Source organism: Apus apus, chromosome 5 (assembly GCF_020740795.1).
Source record: "Apus apus isolate bApuApu2 chromosome 5, bApuApu2.pri.cur, whole genome shotgun sequence".
Taxonomy (NCBI): domain Eukaryota; kingdom Metazoa; phylum Chordata; class Aves; order Apodiformes; family Apodidae; genus Apus; species Apus apus.
Genome location: NC_067286.1, coordinates 55,518,867 through 55,542,189, shown reverse-complemented (window position 1 = coordinate 55,542,189; position 23,323 = coordinate 55,518,867). Strand labels below are relative to the sequence as shown.

Here is a 23,323-nt window from a genome sequence, read left to right as displayed (position 1 = left end):
AAATAAGACTAATCAGCCCCCAAACACCTTCTCACCCAGGGCTGATATACTCAGAATAGTGTCAGCAGTGCTCAAAAAAGCACAGTGCTATTAATACAGATGGGAAGGGGAAAAAGATTGTTTTTCAGAGCTGGATTTTGGGGTGTTTGAATAAGAGATACTTACTTAGAATCACTGTATGGCATCACAGCTGCTGTGGAGGCAGCCACATCAGCTAGTCCTCTGCCCATCCCAGCTGGATGAACTAGATGCAATCCAGTCCTCATAGGACTGCCAGGCTGAGGTTATTTTCCTATAGAATTAACCACAATGATCCCCAGCCTTTATTCATCCTCCATTAAATCAATTTTTCTATGAAACTGGAAATATTGATTAACAGCCTTCTAGAGAAAACAAATCCCTGGGGTCTTTCTGTGTGCCCAGGAGACTGTCCCTAGTCCTAGGTAAATGTACAATTAATTTTTGCTCTGCAAAAGAAAAGACTGATCTGTCTTCACAGGAAAAATAAACAAAGAAAAAAAGACAAAGAAAGTGCAGCAGTTTCTTTGGAAGTAATTTTCTCTTAAGAAGTTATGTCTGCATTTTGTATTAATAATACAACACCCTGGATGTGTCAAAAAAATATGAGAATACATTTCCTGGTGGGGAGCTCCAGCCTCAGAGAGGCAGGTGGTGCAACCAGGTTGTTATTTGCTTCTTGGAATTTCATTTCCTAATCAACATGTCTGTGAAATCACTGTATTTTCAAAGCTTAGTTTCCAGAGCAGCTGGGATCAAAGCCTGGGCAGGTGGGGGAGGCAGAAATCTTCCAGCTCTCTTCACAGTCCAACTCTGGGGGAGAAGTTCCACTTCTTAGAGTTTTGCAGGGCCTGGCTGGTCCCCCCTTGGATGTGAGCACTGCAGAGAGCCATGGGATGCAGAAGGAGGGAAGGGGGGGTTGCAGGGACCCTCCTCGAGCCACCCTGTCCTGCTGCAGGTGACACGAGTGGCACTGCCTTCACACTGTCCCTGCAAAAGGCAGCCACCACTCAGATCCACCTTGCCCAGCTTTTGGATTTTGGTATCCAACTGATCCCACCTCCTGCTGAGACCTGGGGCCAAACAGCTCTTCCCCAGGCATCTGATCTCACAGGTATCAAGTGAGAAGAGCTCACATACATTAAAATTGCCCAAATCTGTCAGGCAATTAGGCTTTTGCTTCCCTAACACCTGCAAGGTCATAAATTCCCTTGTCTGGCAGTCATCTAGAAGCCCTCTCACAAGACCAAGGTGACACTTTGTGCTTGAAGAGGTATAGAAAGACATGGAGGAAAAATAATATTTCTAAAAAACCCAACTGCTGTCTCCATTTATGATAAGAAATGTGGGGGTTTTTTTCCATTTTCAAGAAAAGCTGTCACCCCCAATTTTTTCTTTTTATTCTGGATGATCTCTTCCCTGCTCACTGCATATAGAGTTGCCAGTGGGAGCTCCCCTGGTGCTCACCCATGTCTCCCAGAGATATCAATTGCCCTCAGTGCTCTGCACAGGCAGATGACTCAGCCTCCATCAACCCATCCCAGGACCCCTATACTACCTCTCTCACTGCCCAGGCAAAGCCAAGATCATCAGCCCTGCTGTCCAGAAGCAACTTGATGTGGGATCATGTAGGGATCTCTCCTCCTGTACAGCTGATGCCCTTGTCGTTGTGCTTTTCAGGTAAGTTTTGCTGCGTGCGACAAGATTGCAGAAAAATTACATCAGAGGAGAGTGAGGGGGGGAAAAAAAAAGATAGATGCTCAGATTCATCCCCTTGGATTGCTGAGCAGGAGCTGGATGGTGTTGCCATGCTATTAGTTGTATTTTCTCTGCAGCTCCCTGCAGTTGTGGGTACCCCTTGTACTAACACAGTTCTCTGGAGGTGTTTAATCACAGCATCCCAGGGTGCCACGAATGCAGCTGGAAGGGGGACCGTGGGACTGCAGGGTACTTCACAGTGAGTCACTGGCGCATGACAGGGGACCCTCTCCCTCCTGCCACCACCCCACTATCACATCCCATGCTGGAAGAGGAATGCTGAAATCTGAGACCATCAGCAGGACAGGGCAGGTGCCCACATGGGTGGAGGACCACCCAGCTGCACGTGCAGGATCACCTCACATGGCACTTGAGCAAGCAAAGCTGGTGAAATGGCTCATTCACAAGACACGTTACCTGGAAACAGAGTCAGGAGCTGCAGAGAGGATGTGGCTTCTGGCTCCCTGCAGTGTTTGTTCTGCTGGGTGTGGAGAACTGGTAGTTGCTCCTGCAGGAAAAAGCACTGCCAAGGGTAAGCAGGCTATGTATGGCCTGAATGTATCCTCCAATGTAAACGTTTTGCCCTTGAAGCATGTGAACTGAGATTACACGGTCCAGAGGTTTAAGACCATCCTGCATGACACAGGCTGGAGGGTATCTGCAAGCAAGTCCTCCTGGCTGTAACAGTGACATACCATATACCTTCTTGAAGAAAATAGCTCCTTATTTATAGCCTGTGTGTGATGGAGAGGCAGCTGTAGCTCTGTCTCTCAGACTCTTTCTTGACAGTAGCTTCAGGAGAGAATTATTTCCACTGCTCTCACCTCCATCCACCACCTGCCCCATCAGACAGCTCTGTGCTGTTTCCTTCCAGAGAGGCATCCCCTCTGCTGCAACACAACAACCATCCTAGGGCAGAGGGTGAGGAGGTGGTGGCCCTGCCACCTCCTGGTCCCAAGGCTCCCTGTGTCTCTTGGGGCCCTGTGGCTGGCACGGCCCCGCTTTCCACAGGGGATGCTGAGAGGGGTGGTGTGAGCCTGGAGCCAAGAACCTCCTTTCTACCCAACACAGAGAATTGTGCACTTACTCCCCAAAAATGTGTGGAAGGCTCTGTAAGCTCAGTGGGTGCTGGGAGAGAGGAGACCAATCCTGGCAGATTCACAGCCATCAAACACTCAGGAGTGTGAAAACTGGAGGGGAGGGAGGATTTTTTTGTGTGGTTTTTCTTTGTTGTGATTTTTTTTCTTCTTTTGTTTTAATTTTTCCTTTTCTTTCTTTCCTCCCCCCCTTTCTTAATTTCCCCCTCTTTGTTGTTTTTTTTCTTTCTTTTTTCCTTTTTCTTTTTTCTTTTTCTTTTTTTTCCTTCTTCTTTCTTTTTTCTTTTTATTTTTTCCTTTTTGTTTTTTTAAATTTTATTTCTTCTTTTTTTCCTTTTTCTTTTTTTCATTTCCTTTCTTCTTCTTTCTTTTTTAATTTTTCTTTTTCTCCTTTTTCTTTTTTTTCATTTTCTTCTTTCTTTCTTTCTTTCTTTCTTTCTTTCTTTCTTTCTTTCTTTCTTTCTTTCTTTCTTTCTTTCTTTCTTTCTTTCTTTCTTTCTTTCTTTCTTTCTTTCTTTCTTTCTTTCTTTCTTTCTTTCTTTCTTTCTTTCTTTCTTTCTTCCTTCCTTCCTTCCTTCCTTCCTTCCTTCCTTCCTTCCTTCCTTCCTTCCTTCCTTCCTTCCTTCCTTCCTTCCTTCCTTCCTTCCTTCCTTCCTTCCTTCCTTCCTTCCTTCCTTTCCTTTTTATTTTTTCCTTTTTCTTTTTTCACTTTGTCTTTTTTTCTTTTTTCCTTTTTCCTTTTCCCTTCTTCCTCTTTCCTTTTTCCCTTTTTCCTCTCCCCCCGTTTCTCTTGTTCTACCCGTTCCCTTTTCCCTGCTCTCCCTCCTTTCCCGTCACGACGCTCCGGGCGCGGGGCGGGCGGTGGCTCCGGCGCACGGGCTCCCCCTGGCGGCGCCGCGGGGCCCAGCGCCGGGCCCTGTGGCGGGGCTGCCCGGGGACCCGGCCGGGAATCCCGCCTTTCCCCAGCGTTTCCCGCAGGCGCGGGGTGACGGGGTCTGTGCCCGGCCCCAGAGCGAAACACGCGGCTCCGTGGGCCGGTCCTGCCGCCCACGGGCGTGGCGTGCACCCTCCTGCCCGGGCTCACAAGCACCTCGGCCGGGGTGGTGGCGGATGCTCGGGGCCACCCCCCAGGTTGGGTGCAGGTGAAAAGTCTGTCCCTGTTCCCTTCCCATTGCCTGTCTGGGCCGTGTCCCCCCGCCCATCAGAGGCTGTGCAGCTGGGCTGTGCACAGGGGGCACCAGCTGAGGTCCCCAGCCAGGCTCTCCTGTGCTACAACCTGGGGATATTCGGTGAAGCGGGTCCCTGCTGCTGTCAAGAAATAGAATTCAGAGAGGGAAAGTGGGTGATGGAAAACTGCCAGCACTTCCCTGGTACCCAGGTACCTCCACAGGGCACAGAGCTCCATGATGTCAGCCCTGTAACAGCTACAGGCTTTTCCATTACAGACACCAAAATCCCCCACCACTGACCAGCTCTGGAGCAAGGCAGAGGCTTTTTGCCACCAAAGCAGAGCAAGTCCCATGGAATAGGAAAAGGCAGAGTAAGTCCAGGGGGATAAATGCCATCCAGTAGCATCTAGCAGGTTACCAAATCAGGCTCTGCACAGCAGCCAGCCTCTTTCATCCAGGGCTGAGAATGGGTTAATGGGGATGGGGAGGACAGAGGAAGGTGCCTGTCATCCTGATCACCCTCCCAGCCTGCCTTGTGCAGGGCAGGTTAGGTCATGAGTGCAGCCACTCCTTCCCCACACATCTGCAGGTTTTCCTGCAGAACAGGTTTTCTGGTATTAGTGATACTGATGCTTCTTTCTGTCTTCCAGTCCCTCCCCCCAATGCTGAGAAAAAGCAGGAACAAAGGCAGTGACAATACAAGACAAGACAATATATAAATAAAAACAAACCCAGAAGCTGTGGCAGTTAGTACCTTATGCTCATGAAGCACCACAGTTCCCAGTGCACATCAGCAAACACCCCCAGAAAAGGCTCTCACAACAGACAGGTACCTGCTCTCCCACTTCTCCTCCCACCAGAACACTCAGTTCCTCCTGGATGATTCAGATAAAACCACCCCCTTGCCTGAGACAAGCCTGTTGGTGTTACCAAACCGGAAGGCCTCACCTGTCATCTCTCACTCCTCCACCACCCACATACCACGGCCACCTTCACCTCCTAGCTTCCCGTTTGCTGACCTGGAGCAGGGTGCAGCAGCCATGCCCATGGTGCTGAGCTCAGCTTCCCTCATGCCTCCCTCCCAGCCATCACACTCCTTCCCCAAGGGACCTGTCCTGAGCAGGAGTTGCACCTGAGCACCCAAACCTAGCCATGCAAAAGTGAAAGCATCTCCAGATCCATGCATGTGGGGAGGTTCACTAAGACTAGTAAGTGGGGACAGGATGACTGCACGGCTCCAAGGGCTTCATGAGCAACTTTTTCTTCCATTGGCATTTGTTTTGCCCAACATGTTCCTCTCTTCTGGCATCAGGATTGACCAGGAGCTGGCTAGGTGGACTTACCACCCTCCACCCCCTCTTTTCTTAATCAGTATGAGACACACAGATAATTAGTTCTACCTACATGTAAGTACTTTTTTACATTGTTTTGTTCTTCCCTGGACTGGTGCTTTCAGTGAGTCATGTTACATGCTAAAAAATTTGGCTCCTCCATTTGGCTGTAAGGTGAAGGTGATGTTCTTTGGTGAACTCCACTGGGAAGCATCCAGCCTGCTTTTATTACAGAAAGGTTTCCCTTCCTTTTTTCTGTACTGCTGCACCTTAGGAGGGAGTTTGCTCTTCTGGAGGTGGTGTGTTCCTGACAGCAGCTTGAGCAGATGCAGTTACCACCTTGATCTGACCTCATGAGACGTGGCTGACATTGTTTGTCTTGTTTAAACTGATTCTTCTGATGCTGTGAAAAGTACACTGCTAGTCCATGATTTTCCTTAAACTTGCCCCTTCTGCAATCTTATGTTTCTTCCACTTACTCTTTCAGCAGAATAAATGGAAACTGAAATCTAGCCATCTTTTTTTGTGGAGGAGGCATGGGGAATTCAAAGTCCTGGATTAAAAGGCAGTTGATAAATAAGAATCTAAAAGAGATAATTTAAAATCCCCTAACTTTCCCCACCAAGGCAGTATTTTCCTGTCATTGCAGTTGCTCCTGCTTCCTATTCCCCGCCCCCACTATTTCCCCTGTGGCCACCCTGAGCCCCACACATCCAGGACTTCCAGCTCCTCTGGCTTACAATAAAGAATAGAAGCACAGACTGCAGGAACAGTGGAGGCAGGAGATGGAAGCCTTTAAATCCAGGTTTCCCAGCATCAGAAACCCCTTTGAAAAACCTTTAGACTTTTTATTTAGTCTCTTCCTTCTTCATTTAATCTTTTCCTATGTGAACTACTCTGTTCAAAATTTGTGTACTTACAACTTTGTCCACAAGAGTGATTATTTAGTAAATAATAAATAATTTATTAACAATTCCCTGACAACACAGGGATGGGAATCTCCTGAGGAAATAAACTTTCCTCATGTTTCTTTTAAAGATGCCAGATGTCTACCTTAATTGCACAGACACAAAGGCAAACTCCATTGACGTCAGTGCTGTTAGCTGGGTTTTTTATTAATACCAGGTAGATATAAAAATCAGTGTTGAGTGAAAATTCAGAGAGAATAATATAACACCCACACAAACCTGTTGAGGAGTTCCTGGTGCTGATACTTCCTTTATCTGCAATGTATGGCTGAAGTGCCTATGGGCTCAGCCCAGAGCTCTTCTTTTGAAATCATCTCTTCCCCTCTTGAGAAAGAAAATATCAGGCAGAAAATGCATCCAACACTATGGTAATGAGATAAGATTAGCAGTGGAAAAACACATCACTCTCCAGTTCCATCCTCAGAAGATGTCAGGGCCCTGGGAGCAGCAGCAGGCTGTGCAACCTTTCCCCCCTCCTCGCAGGTGTGTGGCTGCCTGCCTTCAAGGTCAGCTCTGATATGGTGCAGTTGAGTAGCCTTGGAGCTGAGCAACATAGAATAAACAGTGTGAGAAAGAACTGGGAGCAGCCCAGTCCGGGGCCTCCCCAGCTTGGTGCTGAGGCTGGGACCCCTGTGAAGCTTGTGTCCCCACATGGGCTTGCCTGTGCCCGGCCACGTGCCTTGCCTTGCTGACCTGCCTCCTGGCTTCATTCTGGACCTGTCCCACCACGGTGTATTTGTGTGGCCAGCACTGGAAGCTAGTGGCATCCCACTTACAGAAGCCCAGGAAGCAGCTTTTTGTTGAGGATAAGTTACTAAAGAGCCTTAGTAAGCTTTTTCAAGCATGTGCAAGTAGAAGAACTGAGGTACTGAGAAGACAGTTCAACATTTATTTGGTTTCCCTGACACTCATCACAATGGAAAGGAACAGTTCCCTCCGCTTTACTGACAATGATAGAGTGAATGCCTGTTTTTGGGGTTCCTAACCCAAGATATAAAATAATTTTTTATTTTATTTTTCCTCTGAAAAATATGAAAGAGTTGCAGAATTTTGCTGAGGCAGCAATCACCTGAGTGCTGGGGTTGTGTCCTTGACAGATCTCAACTGGAACAGTTCTGAGGAAACTGTGGAGATACCATGGTGCTAGTCCACACTAAGTAAGGAAGTGACTTTCTGGGAAAGCTGGTCAGGGGCCCCAGAACAGCTCCTCATCAGTTCCAGGGACAGACTCTGACACCTCCATGGCAGCAAGATCATTGTCTTCAAAATGAAAATCATAAACAATGCCAGCAGCCTGTCCAGCATGTAAGTAATCCCAACAGCTCCCTAAAACTTAATAAGACTTCAGCTGAAAGTTAAGCGTGCAAACAGTATTTCACAAAGAAGACTCTGAAGAGCATTTTTTTTTTTAAGCTGCTTTTTATTGTCTTTACTTCTGGGGTTTCTGTTCCACATCTTCACGGTTCAGTGGTGCTACTGAATGCCAAGGAGTCAATCCTCAGCAACAGCCATCCGAGGCTCTTTTGGAGTAATTAGTTTGAGAAGAAAATAGCTGCCACAGTTTGGAAGACTAATTGGTGGGTCAGCTAGTTTTGTGCCATCTCTTCTTGCTGTTTCCGTTCACTGGTTTCACTGGGAGCCCAGAATTGCTGTGATTTTTATTACTACTGTGTAGCAGCCCTCAAACTAAGGACAGCTTTGTTACAGATTGCTTCCTTAACTACTTTTCAGTGATACCTCTTCTTTTCAAACATCAAGGTTCAGAACTTGCACAAGTGGAATACACCCACACACTAAGCATTCTTTATTAGAGTTATAAATCAACTCTTTTAACTTTATGGTACATCTGGCTGGCAACAAATTAACCAGAATTGGGTGGAGATCAGGATCTTTCAGCGAGCATCTCACCCTGAAGAACAAGGAAGATCTTAGTGGGGAGGAAGGACAGCCTTGTGGTAACACCTCACAGAAGTGACCTTGGGAGCGAACAGCACCCTGTTTGAAAAGCCGACCTCTTTGGGAGCATCACATCGTGGTTGCACCAGCTGGGGCAGCCAGTACCACAGGAAAGGGAAATAAAGAGCATTTGGCACAGTACTATGCCTGCTGCTATCCCTTCAAATCAGTTTTCTCTTATCTTTACCCACTGCCTCACTGCAAGCCAGAGCTGTACAGTCTCAGGAGCAAAGAGCGTCCTTTTATACAAAGCACATCCTTTTTTATTCAGTGTATCCAGCCAAGCGAGGCCTTGGCCTCTACTGACAGTTTTTAGGTTCTCATTGATTAAAGTAAAACCAGGCAATTTTACTTCTTACATGCACAACAGCCACCAGGATTTCAAACCCCAGCTGAAGCCGCTGAGCTCCTTTCATCTGCTCTTGCTGCTGCCCCAAGCAAAGCTGTCAGCTGGGAAGCTCCCTGTTGTGCTGGACGAAGAGAAGACAACACTGACGGAGGCTGCTGAGCTGCAGTAAAGCTCCTAATCTCAGGCTCCTGGAGGGAGATGAAGGTTTGTAAAGCCAAGGCTAATGGACCTGCTGCTAGACCTTCCACCTGCCACATCACAGCCTTCACACTGAGGTTTTTACACAGAGACTGTAGGGTATGAAGTGAGCGAAATAACCCAATACTTATAGTCTCCTTCCCAGGTGCCAGGACTGTCTTTGAAGCTTTAAGCAGATTTTATCTAAACACCGAGTTGCCTTTTAAAGAGGTACTTGCTAGTTTTAATAAATTCAGAGTCAGGAAACTTCTAAGTCAGACTTCTTCCCTAACAAAACGAACAGTAATTTTTATTAGCTGGTGGAATCCTCAGTTAACGATTCTAGATGGAAACAGCAAAATGCAAATCACAGAATACTTTTTGTTCTAAGGGACCTTTAAAGACCATCCAGCCCAGCCTCCCTGCAGTGAGCAGGAACATCTTCAACTAGATCTGGTTGCTCAGAGCCCCATCCAACCTGACCCTGAGTATTTCCAGGGATGAAGCATCTACCAACTCTCTGCACAACCTGTACCAGTGTTTCACCACCCTCATAATAAAAAATTGCTTCCTTATATCCAGTCTGAATCACCCCTCTTTTAGTTTGAAACCACTACCCCTTGTCCTGTCACAACAGGCCCTGCTAGAAAGTCTGTGCCCATCTTATAGGCCCCTTCTAAGTACTTAAAGGCTGCAATAATGTCTCCCTGGAGTCTTCTCTCCAGGCTGAATAACACCAACTCTCTGCTCATTTTCATAGGACAGTCCTATGACCATCCAGTCCTCTGATCATCTTTGTGGCCCTCCCCTGGACTTGCTCCAACAGCTCCCTGTCTTTCCTGTGCTGAGGACTCGAGAGCTGGACACCATATCCCAGATGGCATCTCACCAGAGTAGAGGGGCAGAATCACCTCCCTCAACATGCTGGTCATGCTTCTGTTGATGCAGTCTGGGACACAGTTGGCTTTATGGGCTAAAGCACACATTGCTGGCTCATGTCCTGCTTTTCATTAACTACCAGTATGCCCAAGGCCTTCTTTGGATGGCTGCTCTCAATCCATTTATCCTCCAGCCTAAATGGATACAAATGGTTACCCCTACCCAAGTGTTTCACACAGGTAGGCCTACTTCTTGAGCTTGTCCAGGTCCCTGTGGATGATACCCCATCCCTCACACATTTGAACTGCACCACTCAGCTTGGCGTCACCTGCAAACTTGCTGAGCATGCACTCATCTGACTCTGTCATTGATCAAGATATTACACAGTACTGTCCCAATATGGACCCCTGAGTGACACTACTTGTCTCCAATCGCTATCTGGACACTGAGTTGTTGACTATTCTCTGGCTACAACCACCCAACCAACTTCTCATCCACCAAACAGTCCACTCATCAAATCCATCTCTCCAATTTATAGAGAAGGATGTTGCAGGAAGCCATGTCAAAGGCCTGACAGAAGTCCAGATGAACGTTAGTAGCTCTTCCCTTGTCCATTGATGTAGTCAGTCATAGAAGGCTTGGTCAGATAGGACTTGCCCTTGGTGAAGCCATGCTCACCATCCTGAATCACCTCCCTGTGCCTTAGCATAGCTTCTAGGAGGAACCATGTCATCATCTTCTCAGGCACAGAGGTGGGGCTGACAGGTTTGTAGTTACAGATAAATAGTGAAAATCATGTGGCAAGCATAACTGCTGGAGATTTCATAGCTATGTGATGGCCTCATAGATGGCCTCACTGCTTCTAGAAACCTCCTTCAGGCTGAGTATTAGGGTTCCACTTCAGTTAACCTGATCCAGCTGTAGACTACTACAGACAAGAACACTTCCACTCCCTGAATGCTCCATTTACCCCTCACCTACTGTCATACAGTTTTGCTATGACATCAACATAGCAAATTCACTGATAACTACGCAGTTTTTTTTGATGGATTTATATCCTAGTTTTCCTAGTGCAAAATACAAGATTGTCTTGCTAGGCCCCAGGTCTTGGGGTGGAAAAAACAAGATTATCCACTTTGGTGGATGCCTACAATTGCAATGAAGTCTGCTCTAAAATGAAACCAACTACCCCATGTGAAACTTGACCATGTCACAGCTGGTAGCAACACCACACAGTGCGCTTCAGACACAAACCTGGACACACCCCTGACATGGCATCAACCCAGATCTGCAAAGCCACATCTGCACTGTGTCTGCATGGATCAACTGATGATTTTGGTGAACTCTTTCCTGTCTTGAGCCCTGAAGTTCAACCCTTTTCTTTAAGGAAAACTCCAGATCCTAGGCCCTTAGTTGCTACCCACATATGCTAACACCCTCTGATGAGTCTTCTACAACAGCACCAGGCACAACCCATCAGATCAGTAACACGCTATGTCCAGATGGGATTTTTACAAAGGATCTCACATTCTCCAACTCTGCTTCCAGCCTGGCAGGCAAATGCCTGCAGTGGTGTCCTCACAGCTGTGACAGGGGCGTGCGCCCATGCCAGGAGTTATCTGCTGGAGACATCACATGGGGATTAGTGATTCATCTCCTGGGTTCCAAATAAACATAATTTGAAATACAAACCTAGTTTAAACAGAAAGCAGAACAAGTTTTCTTTTAGAGAAGCCAAGAATAAGCTTGTACTTAAATTAAAAATGTGGTTTTGTACTACTGCAATAAACACCCATCTAAAAATATTAGTTTTGATTGATTTATGGCTTTGCTCCATCTTTCAAATGCTGTTTGCTGCATCTGCAAGTGCCCAGGGACAATTTGATGCCAAGGCCACCTGCAACACAACAGCAAGCTCACAAACTTACACCCCACTGTTTTGGAGAGCAAAGCCTGCAGTTCAAGTCATCACTTTGTAACCAGCACGCAAATCCTCCCCTTCAAATAGCAAGTTCGGCTAACACTGTTTGCCTAGGAAAACCAACTCACTCTGCACTGGGAGCTTCAGTCTCTGCAACTTTTAATACTGAATCTCACAGCAATGAAAAAAAAAAAAAAAAGTAACTCTCTTGCCCCTCAGGTTTTCCAGAGCAAAAGGCTGCAAAAGGCAATAAAAAACACTCCCAAAACCTCACCAGCGCCCTACTTTACTAGGTCAAAAACTGTTGCTCACCAGAGTCAGATGGACTTTATCTCTCTCTGTACTTGATTTCCAAAGGAATCTGGTTGGCATTTCAGATCTAGAGAAGTCACTTCCAGAGCTAAGCAGATCAGCCTCAGGGGCTCCTGCCCTTCCCTCTCCAAACTGGGTGCCGACACTACACAGCAGCACTGGTGGCCACAGCCAGGGGGGCATTGTAACTAAACAAGGCACCAGTTTTCTCAGCTCTGGTCAAAGCACTGAAACCTGTATTTAACAGAACTGTTGAGAATCTGAGAAAAACCCCCAACTTACATAGTAGTAACACCTGCAGTTTTTGTTAAAAAGCATCTGCAAGGACCAGAATGCAGACGGCTGCTTTCTGTCCACTGTGTATCACCCAACACATGCTTCTTATTCAGGTATCAAATCTCCACTCTTACAACAGCCTTTAAAATAAAAAAAAAAAAAAAGGCAAAATTCCTTAAGAGATTTTTGCCATTTTCTCCTAAACTTTGCATTTCACCAAGTTGTGTAAATACTTACTTGGAAATAAGGGAGTTTAGAGTCACAAATGAAGATTGACCAAAACCAAATCCTTTATTTCCACAACTGTATAAATGTGCTCCAAGTTATGTGTCCAACACAAGTTAGAAAAACAAAACAGAACATGCCAGTTGCAAACTAGATCAGTTCACTGACATGCTGACTCCTTGGTATTAGGCTTAGTTACACAAGACCAGTCACAGTAAAAAGTTACATTTTAGAGCACAAAGAGTAGCAGGATGTTAAGCCATTTCAGCTTGTGCACATACAAGTCACACTTCTGGCAGAAAATGCAGAGAAGTTTGCACTATTATGCTGGAAGCTATGTTGCATCACTTCAAATGGCATCAATATCAATATCGTCATCTTTATTGTTTGCAGGCTTCACAGTTTCAACTTTAGGTTCACTGGCAGTTGTAGAGTACACCACCTGTGGAGAAAAGACATGCTTACTACAGCAGAAACTGCCATCATTAAGCACTGGAGAAATTTTAATATCAGGAGTTGTAACATCCGCCCACTTAACAGCCCTCCTTGTCTGGCCATGAGCTGCTCTATGTTCCAAAATGCTCTGCACCAAGAAAAAGAGTAGGTACTACTAGAAGAGTAAAAAAACCCCATGCACAAAAAAAAATTCCCAACCAGGCAGCTGGAGTGTACCAGATTTTACTGAAGCTTTCACTGTGAGGAAAAGGGCCTTTGTTCTTTAAATCAGCTTTTCTAACAAACACACACCCGCCAACTATTCTAATATGTAAGGCTTTATCCACAAGACTTCATGTCAGTCTTTTGCTATATGAACTACTACTGTGCAAGACTGTCCTGTTCCACAGTGATAAGGCTTTGGCTATTAAGATGCATCTGTACTGATTGTTTTTTTTTAATCTAGACAAATGAACACGTGTACCAAATATGCTCTGACAAATCATTAGAGATGAGGTGTCCCTCCAGCTCCCAACATGCAAGGTAACACGTGAACTATTTTGTACTGCACCAGACAAAGCACAAGACTTAAACATACAAAACCAGCACAATTTGGAACTGTTTACAGTAAGTAGCCTTTCCTACCTCTAGGTTTTCATCATCGTCCTCTTCTTCATTACCGGAAGATTCTTCTTCAGCTTCCTTTAGCCATTTAATAAAAGGTTCTGCTTTGACACGGATTTCTTTGGCAAGCTCCTTTGAAACATATTTCTTTGAGGCCTGAAAGATAAAAGTACACAGACTCCGCCTTAACACTAAAGCGGTTTCAATCAGGTCACACCCAAATACAGCAAGAGCCTAACTCAGAACTCTAACCTCACCCCCCTGCCTTGAACAGCCCATTTCTGAAAGGGAGGTTTCTCCCTGACAGTAACTTCTCAGATGAGTTGTTTAAAGACACCTGCACAAGCTATTTCACCAGAATAGAGAAGCCACACGCAGTATGCTATGTTCATGTACTTCACTGGTATAGTATGTGAAATACTACTCTTCACCTTTTCTGCCCAGCCAAGGATGACCTCTTCTTCCAGAAGATCTGCATCATACATTTCCTTCAAAATATGTGGTATTTTAGAAATAAGCTGAGACTGATGCATGGCCACCACACACTCAAAGCCATGGAGAAGGTACCGCTGAGCTTTCTTGTTGTTGTGGCAGAACTAGAATTGGGAGAAAAGCAAGAGCAATTAAATTAATTTTATTCCTCTCCACAAACAGCTGCTGCTTCTGCTCTCAACTCATTCAGAGCAAAAAATTTACATCAGCTCCTGGCAGTTTTCCCAAGCTAAGTAGGTGTAGTTAAAAAAGGTACAAAAAGCCTTCTTCTCCACAGTACCAAGCAATCCAGAACTGAGCTGAGTAGTCGCTATAAAAACCAACCCCCAACAGTGGTGCCACTGGGTGCAAAAGAAGAGGCTGCTTACACGAAGGAAGTGACGTCTGTATTTCCTTATCTGTTCACGAATCTTTTCGTCGAAAAGGACTTCAGTGAGAACCAGAGGGCCCATAGCCTTTACATCCAGCCTCTCTGCTTCTGCTACAATGTCTTTGTCAGAAGAATCAATGACACCTTCTTCCTTCTTTTTCTACAAAGACAGGAACAGACAGAAACATTTTAAAGCTACTGAGGTCTGTCAGTGCTCTATTGCACAACTTACTTCCCCACCACTGGTGGAATGAGTACTTCAGTATAACCTTGAGCAGCTTGTGTTGGTAAAGAGACCAAGCACAACTACAGCAGACTGGCTACCAAGCAAACAAACCAGGGGAACACTCACCTTCACAAAATCAAACAGTATGTTGACTCTCTCCTCCACTGTTCTTTCCAGGTCTTCGCTTAGTGTGAGGTTCTTTGCATGGTCACTGATTTCATCCATTCTACGCCTCTGGGCTTCTTCTGTGGTGTCTTCACCCCAGTCATCATCATCCTCCTCCTCCTGAAAAACAAAACCAAACCAAGAGATTCATACAATGCTACTACAAGCTTAGCAATAGGTGAGTATTATTTCTAGATAGATTTGAGAGTGTTTTTATATACATGTACTTTTGATTTTTCCCTAAATAAAGGTTTACACTATGATTTGGAAATCAAAGTTGGAGCAAAGGCAGATGAAGGAGAGAAGTAATGGAAGCTAGACTTGAGTTTGTAGCAATCTGTAGGGTTACTTCAAGTGCAGCTATTTCACTCTATCTAGTACGCTCACAAGATACTCATTTCCAGGGACTTGGATTATTAATTGTATGCAGCTTTCACTTAGCAAGGAGCACACTTAAGTGTTACTGAAGAGTTGATTAAGACTGCTATAGATGAGACACAGGGATACTTATGCTCCAGCGGTGAAGTTCTGGATACGGCAAGAACTTTTGGTGCCATGTAGACTTGCAAGGAATACCAGTGATTTTACATAGCAAGACACCACTCACCCTTGTCTCCTCACTTTCCCTTCTACTTACCACAACCTGTGGAGGAGTAATCTCCTCTGGTGGTGGGGGTGGAAGTGTCTCATTGCTGGACACAGAACCATTCTCTTTGTCCTTGCCTTTTCTGTTCTTCTTCTCCTTTTCTTTCTTTCCTGTACCAGTGTCACCACTTTCTGCAAGTGAATTTTCATGTTTTATTCTATGAACTAGAGAAAGCTACAGACCTTGCACTAGTGCACCTCTGCCAATTCCCCAAGTGGGTCTGGATGCTTTTATTAGCAGCAAGTTATACATAGTACTCATCCCCAGACACATTCAGGGCAGATGTACATCTGCTGCGGACGCTTCCGGTTCCAGTGAGTGTCTTATTTCTCTTAAAGACATAGGTTGTCCAAGTCTATATAACAGGTGACCTCACAAAGCAGAGACCCCTGGAATAGGTTAGACTTTTCTATTTTAGCAAGCTTAAATTGCAGCAGGCAATTAGATGCTTACTACAGAGTGTTGCTTGCACAAAGCTAGTATGTTACAGTTAGCATTTACTACACTGCTTCTACTTCCTAGCATTCCATTTCACACTGACTTAAAAGTCAAAACTGCCATGAGCACCTGCTGACCAGCTCTGCTATGAGGTTTTGTCCTGCACAAACACAGCTCTTGAAAAATACTTAAACTCTAAAGGGATACGAGCCCACAGACAAGACTGCTCATGTTGAAACTATGGACATCTGACCCACAAACATTCTCTAGGAGCATGCTAAAGCCTTTTTACACTTAATTAGATGCAATTATTTGTTTTTCTACTTCATTAACAGCAGTCACACCAAGGAAGTTCCCTTTACTTCCACTAAATACAGAAACACTTACCAGGTGGGTTTTTGAGAATGAACGTGCAGAGTTTATGGTTTGTGTCAAGCATGCCTCGATAGCCACAGGCTTTGCAAGAGTTACCTATAGTTTGTTTCTTAGGATTGACATGCTGCAAAAAAAGAATCACCAGTTAACATATTGCTTAGAGAACTATGAATTAAAGCCTAAACCTGACATTTACATTACCACCTCCACAAGATTAAGCCAGATTTCATTTTGTATTACTTCCAACAGAGTAAGTTTAGAAGTAGCAATTTATCCCAGAAGTTTTGTAACTTCCAAGTTATAGATGTAAAACTTTTAAATGTAAAGCCTTCCTAAAGATCAGGTGTGTGTGCATGTACACTGGATTTTATCTTCACAGATGTTCAAATCAGCCATTAACTTTACCCCACTTCCATAAACATCTAGTGAAGTGTTTCCATTGTGCTACTGTTAGACAGAGAGTGCTCACCAGATCAGTTTCAGGATTCTCACACTCAGGACAGAGAACAAATTTTTTAATGAATCCATCCAACATGTCTTGCAGCTTATTCGCCTCATGAGATCCATTGACAATGTAACGGTCATTCTTAACATCAAACTGGGTCTGTGCTCCCAGCTCACAACCAAAAAATTTGGTAGGATCTGTAAAGGAAGTATAATAATCACCACAGCCCCCTTATCTTCACTGTGACTTTTAACAGCAAGTGTATATGCCATTGCTTCTTTCTGTTCATTATTTCATCTCAAGATAATGTATTCTTCTTACAAATACTGGAAAAAGGTTTCAATACTTTATTAGCTACCATTACCACTTCCAACACAACAGCACTAACAAAAATGCTGGGTCACTCTGGACTACTTACACGTTGGAGGCCGATTAAGCGCCTTTGCAACGTCAACCATGTTGACTATAACTGTCTTTATTCCATTTCCTTTGCCCTCCACCTAAAGAAAGAAAAACATTTTAAGATTAAGTGACTTTAACAGCCAAACCCAGTGTGCTTCAAAGTTCTACTCTGAAGTGTTCTCAGAAGAGCTAATGTTATCTGGGTCTGGACAGAAAAGAGCATCCTCCTTGCCCTCTGAGTAAATGTTATCGTTACCTCACACCCCTCTTCCTCTACCAAGCAAACAAGCAGTGTGAAACACTGCCTACTTGCCACTAATGGTTAATAGTTACCTTGGCAATCAGACGGGGCATTTTGTAGCGATAGAACTGATCGGACACACTGCGGTTGACGTTGACAGACATTTTGCCTTATTAGTAGCTTTATCAATAAGATGAAGAGATCTTTGATTGCAGTTTTTTGGTATCTTCTGTCTGGAGAAGACGGGATGACATAAACGACTGCAAGAGTTCTCGGTCTCTGACATGAAAAAATTTTCGCCACTGAGGCTGTAAGGTTCTTGCTTGTATGCTATGTTTCCCCAATACAGGTACCAGTGGCTGCGCAACAGCTCTGCAAGGGTTAATAAACACAAATTAAATTCATCTCAGTGTGCACCAATCAAATTTTGCCACACAGCTATATAAAGGACATAGAGTAAAAAGAAAAAAAAACAACTTTACACTACAGCTTGTTTCAACTTGCAGAACTGAAGACAGCCTTGAACTGCACCTCTTAAGTAACTTTTTTACTCTACAGAGCTTTCCACCCTCTTCTTACTGCACATAAAGCACTGAACTTAAGCTTAAGGGTATTTTCTGCACAATTAACTTCTGAAAGAGTGTTGCAATCAGTAAGGAAGGGAAAGGCTTGATTTACTATGGAGACCAATGGCTCTTGTACCAAATGGGTCACGTGACAAGTTTCAGGCTGCAGGAAGCAGCAGAAAGATCTGGAAAACAGTTTCAAATTCCGTATCGCAGCATGAATCTATTACATAAACCATATTCTATCAGAACGTTAAGACATAAAACTTAAATAAAGCAGCAGCAATCTGTAGCCCAACGTAATTTTTACACGGCTTACCAGCTTTTTTGACTACAGTGGAAAAGAGTTGAAAATACAGTAATTCTCTCCTACCACTTACAGATTCTCATAGTAGCTTCTGTTGAGTTTTGATTTAACAATAAGACTGATAAAGTCTGACATAAGTTGCTTCACTGCAGAAAGCCTAGCAATGCAGAAGTACAGATCAGTGCAGAAATTTTTCCACTTGATTTTTTTCTTAGGGGAATGGGGGAGCAAGAGGAAGGAGGATGAATCCTATTATTTAAGTTGACTTAAGCAGTATTTACATATTTAAATTAACATGTGCCTCTATAATCAGATCCAAGAGTATTTAAGTCGTAACTGGTGGACTAAATAGGCAACCCTGACTACAACATGGCTATTCTGACACGTCATCACGTAGTTATCTTTAATGACAGAAGCGCTGACACATTCAAGTACCCTTCTTAGTACTGATGTGTAAGAGCACGTCTGTTAGTGCCACATGGTCCGAGTCCCTCTGATCAGGTTTACAACTTATTTACACTAGAAACAAACAGATTTGCACATGCCTTGTAGCCTAAATTAACCGAGGTGCAGTTTTGCCCTTCCTCAGCAAGAAGTACGCCGTGGTTTCTGTTTCAAGCACGAGGTTTCCTTCCCCAAGATGTCTAAAAAGAGCCACCATGTGACCTGACCACGCGCCTGCAGAAGCGTTGAGGAAGCAGGTATCTCGGTGACGGTGCGTGAGCTCTCGGAACGAACGCGCCGCTTCCCCTCCTTCCAGATTACCGCTTTTGTCTACTGTAGACTAAAGCTCCCTCTCCTGGTCCCTAGGACACTTCATCCCAAGCACCACCCTTCCCTCCCCCCCCCCGCCCCCCCCTCCATATGCTATGCACGGAGGAAAACGCGGGAAGGCAGACAAGACTCCCCGCTTCAAAGCACCGTTTCCCCGCCCCGCTCAGCCCTGTGATGAGTCAGAAATGCAGCAATTAAGCATCGAGTCAGCCCTGGAAGAAGAGATGGGGGAAGTCCCCTCCCGCCACGCATGCGCTTTCCTCCGGCGAGGGGGGACGCTCCGAGCTGCCCCCCCCCCCTCCTCCTCACCCTCTACCCCCCCGGGGCTACCCCCTGGAGAGCAGCCCCCCCCCCCCCCCGGGTTAGTAACTGCGCCACGGCCCCCCCGCCCGGGCCCCCTCCCCCAGCAGCGGGAGGCGCGGCCCAGCCGCCGCCATCTTGTTCCCTCGCATGGCGCTGGTGGGGAATTAAAAGAAAAACAAAACAGAAAACGGCCAACGCGTGCGCTTAAAGCGTTTGGGCTTTCGTTTGCTTATCCTGGTTTCTCTTCACCGTCTTACCGAGGTCCCGGACGGTTCGTCACACAGAAGTAGCCGCCGTTTAACGACAACCCAACGCCCCAGTCTAGCCTCAGGCGCCCGCCCGCTCTCCCCACCTCCTCAGAGCCCAAACCCTCCTCTCCACCCCGGCTGCTCGCGTTCCCCTTAGCCCAATGCTAATACTCACCGTTTTCGTCCAATAAAGACATAAACCCAACGCTGCTCGCCCCGGGCTGCGACGAAGCCGAGTACGCGAGGAGAACAGGGCCGTGGGGCGCTTATATCCAGGAGGAGGGAAGCGGAGGCGGACACCGCAGCCTCCGGGTCCCGGCGTCCTGGGGCGGGCGGTATCAGCAGGGACAGCAGTGCCGGGCAATCTGCGGGCAAGACACAATCAGGAGCATCGTTAGCGGCAACACCTGCGAGGAGAGGGAGGAGGAGGGGGAAGAAAAGGGAAGGGGGGAAGGGAGAAGCGGCGGCGGGCGCGCAGCTCAGGCAGAAGGGGGCGGCTGACGGGACCCCGGCAATGGCTGCCCCGTACTCACCTCTAGAATGTTCTCGCTCTGACTGAACAACGCCAAAGCTGGGATCAATCAGCCAGCGGCTTGCCCCGCCCCGCCAGCCCTTCCATTGGCTGGCCTCTCTGCCCGGGGCGAGGCTATTGGCTGAGGGCTGGCTGCCCCCCTCGCCCACTGGTGCCTCTCGCCGTCAATCAATTCTCGCCGCTCCTCCCTCCCCCCCCCCCCATCCGTGCCCCAAAGGACATCGCGTCTACACCGACCGAGTCTCGCGAGAGAGCGCGGGATGGGGGGTGGGGAGGCGCGCGAGCGGGCCAGGGCTGAGTCAGTTCGGCGGGTGCGGGGCCTGCGGGGCCTGCGGGGCCTGCCCGGCCGCGGGGCCTCCCTGCCCGCCCTGCCCTCCGTGCCGAGAGGCCTGAGGGGCCCCTCGGCTCCCCCTCAGGGCAGCCGTCCCTCCCGGGGAGGTGGGCGGGGCGCGGGGAGCAAGGTCTGGGGGCGGCTGGTGTTCCCCCCCCTCCCCCCGTGGGGCGCTGACCTGGGGTGGCAGCAACGTCTGAAATGCTGTAAAAATGGAAAACTGGGGTGGGTTGACTCGTAGTAGGCTGGCAATGTCTGAATGCTTGACATCACAGCAACTGTATTACAAATAATTTGAAGCAGTTAGGCTGCTGAGTAACTTGTTTTTTCTTGTCCGGCCTGCTTTCAGGATGCAGGAAGGAGCCTATTATTAAACGTTTTAGAGACTCGGGTTTGGGTGGCTCTGCGTGCTTGGGCTACCGTACAAAGGATGACACAAACAGACGTGTGTATACTCCCCATTGTAAAATGTTGCCAGCCCTCCTGAGCTGAATTGGGACCCTAGATGAAATACGTGTTTGGATCTAAAAGCAGAAAGCTTTGGTCCTTTCTTTCCTGTGCTCTGTTATTTCCTGTCTTTCTTCTTCACTTTCCCAGTTTCACAGGATTTACTATTCTGGATATTTTAGAACATGAATAATATTCAAGTGGCAAAAAACTTCTTTGGACTTCATCATTTGAGTGATGAACTCACCCCAATTATTTATAATAATCACCAGCAGAACAATACTCCTCAGTTCCTGTCACTGTGTCTTACTGAATGATGTTGGAAAGATTTTGATGGCTGTGTGGGTGTATAGAGGAAAAGAGAGAGAACAAAGATAAACTACTAGTGACATTAAATAATTTCATATACTCTAAATCCCTTCCTGCCTGAAGTTAGTTTTGAAACAGGTTTCCCAGCCGACCTTGATAATGTGTTGATATAGTCACAAGAAAACACACCTCCTGTTGAACCTTCAAGTTCATCTTGAACATTTTTGGTGGGAACATTATTGCAGGATGATTGGTGAGAGTGTGCCCTGGTCTGAGTCAGGCTAGAAGCTTCTTCCTAGTGATTTTACTTTTCGTAAAGTCTCCTCTAAGTAGGTGCATTTGCTGAAATTAACAGCATATTTTCAGTCACTGTCTGCTTCTAGGACTGATAATACTTCATGTTTTAGTTATGGCTAGAGAATCGTGTCCAGAACCAAGGCTGCTGCTTGGATCTGAGAAAAAACCCTTATGCTATTTAACTGCTGACCCAGCATTTAGCAATGACAAGGTGACTGATGAATCAAATCTATATGCACCTTTTGAGGAAAGGTACAAAATTAACAGAACCTTTAAAGTGGAATGCAGCTAACATGCCAAGAGTCTGTGCCACAGTAATTTACCAGGCAACCCTCGTTGTTAGCAACATCAGGGGAGCTTGATACGCTGTCTCTAAGGTCACCAGCATGGAGGGTGGAGTGGAGTGAAGACACCATGAGCAGGCTCTGTGGTGTGGCAAACATGGGGACGCAAAGGCAGTAGGGATCTGATAAGCTGCACATTTGGAGACATCATGGCTGAGCTTGATAATACCATGGGGATCTGAAGGTTCTCTAGGACTGACAAGTCACATATTTGATACCCTGAGCCAAAAATTTGTCACTTTTTTTCTTTTTTTTTTTGATAAACGACTGTCCTTTAGTGAACTTTGATCATCATAGTCTTTTAATACTATAAAACACACCTCCATCCCAAAAGCTGCCTGCCTCCTGGGGGGTGACCACCCCTCAGTGTGTTTGCACCCTGAATTTTCTCTAGTCTATACCTTTAAAAGCATAACACGAGAATTTTACACCAACAATGACAAAGATATGTATGACTAGAGTCCCTCAAGCTCCACCTGTAAGATAACAACCCTATAAAAATGGCCTAAGAGGGAAAGGATGCTAGGGAGGATGCCATTGATGTCAGGGAAGTTCCCACCACCAGGCCTTTGCCAGGATTACTGTTGACTTTGGGGTCAGCCGAAGGGCTGCGCCTCCCTCTCCCCATGGGGCTGCTTTGGGGAAGATCTGAACACTTGGGTATGCCAAGAGCACCCCAGGAACCTTAGAAACCTCCCGAGAACTCCCTTAACTTTTTATTTTCCCCCTCCCCTTTTTTTTTTTTTCTTTTCTCTCTCTTTCTTACAACTTTCTGCATTAGTACCCAGGCTGTATTATTCATGTTCTTGGTATTTGTACCAGCTTTGTAGTCAGCTAATTTGTCACCAGCAATCCAAAGAACCTGTGTATCTGTTGCCTCAATAAATGGCATCATTGTTTGACTTTGTTGTCCCTGAATGCTGACCTACCCTTTGAGTGTGGTGGTGTGCAGCTAGGCAGGTGGTGTGATGTTGGTGGTGTGATGTTGGTGGTGCATCTGGACCCATGGTAGTTCAACAGAGGTGCTGGGTGCAACTGGACCACTAATGTTGGACCCTCTGGTATCAGGGGACTGGCTGGAATGTAAGGGGGTTTCATTCTTGCCAAATTATTTTAGCCCTTCTCTAATGTGACAGATATGCAAAAAAAAATTGCATTAAAATATGAAGGTGACTCATGAATGAGACTTACTTAGAAATCATAAAAGCTGTAGTATTGCTGTGAACACATCCAGTCATACAGAATAATAAAAATATTGTTCTCCCAGCTGGAGCAAGCAGAGATAAATGTACACATCTCAGTGCATTCTAACAGGACCCTTCTGCATGATGGCTGCTGCCCTAGTTATGTGTCCTTTTCGGCCTGTGGAATAGCAAATCTTTTAGCCCAGACACCATCCTGTAGAACATCATGTGAGTCTGTCTTGAACTTCACTATTTGCATTTGAAAAAGTTAATAATTCTTCAGAATGTGTTAAATGTCTCCTTGAAAAATACACAGCAGCACTTTTATAAACAGGAGAAAGAGGGTTAGGGTGAAATAAGGAAGCATCTCCAAAATATGTGAGGCT

The 23,323-nt window shown here is 46.0% G+C and overlaps 1 protein-coding gene and 1 non-coding gene across 3 annotated transcripts; both read right to left on the bottom strand.

Annotated features, from left to right (window-relative positions):
• Positions 1-12,477: 12,477 nt before the first annotated feature.
• EIF5 (eukaryotic translation initiation factor 5) lies at positions 12,478-20,223 on the bottom strand. Of its 2 annotated transcripts, XM_051620465.1 has the most exons (12): positions 20,027-20,223; positions 19,669-19,858; positions 17,388-17,667; positions 17,071-17,152; positions 16,677-16,849; positions 16,220-16,331; positions 15,386-15,525; positions 14,710-14,868; positions 14,356-14,517; positions 13,927-14,091; positions 13,517-13,651; positions 12,478-12,878 (listed from the first exon to the last, which is right to left on the bottom strand). In XM_051620465.1, the coding sequence occupies exons 3-12, from the start codon at positions 17,457-17,459 to the stop codon at positions 12,786-12,788; spliced, it is 1,293 nt and encodes a 430-aa protein (XP_051476425.1). In that variant the 5' UTR covers positions 17,460-17,667; positions 19,669-19,858; positions 20,027-20,223; the 3' UTR covers positions 12,478-12,785. The 2 variants fall into 2 exon arrangements, with proteins under 2 accessions (XP_051476425.1, XP_051476424.1); XM_051620464.1 differs by lacking the exon at positions 20,027-20,223 and having other exon boundaries at positions 19,669-20,013.
• Positions 15,739-15,862, bottom strand: LOC127386120 (small nucleolar RNA SNORA28). Its single transcript, XR_007889812.1, has one exon. It is a non-coding gene; the product is annotated as a small nucleolar RNA SNORA28 (small nucleolar RNA).
• Positions 20,224-23,323: the final 3,100 nt, after the last annotated feature.

Bases quoted from the DNA above. Each gene is read 5' to 3' on its own strand.
- EIF5 (XM_051620465.1), bottom strand. From the start codon at position 17,459: ATGTCTGTCAACGTCAACCGCAGTGTGTCCGATCAGTTCTATCGCTAC. The intron at 17,153-17,387 runs GTAACTATTAAC...TTCTTTCTTTAG, and splicing joins TGCCCCGTCTGATTGCCAAG to GTGGAGGGCAAAGGAAATGG. The intron at 16,850-17,070 runs GTAAGTAGTCCA...CTTCCTTTACAG, and splicing joins GCTTAATCGGCCTCCAACGT to ATCCTACCAAATTTTTTGGT.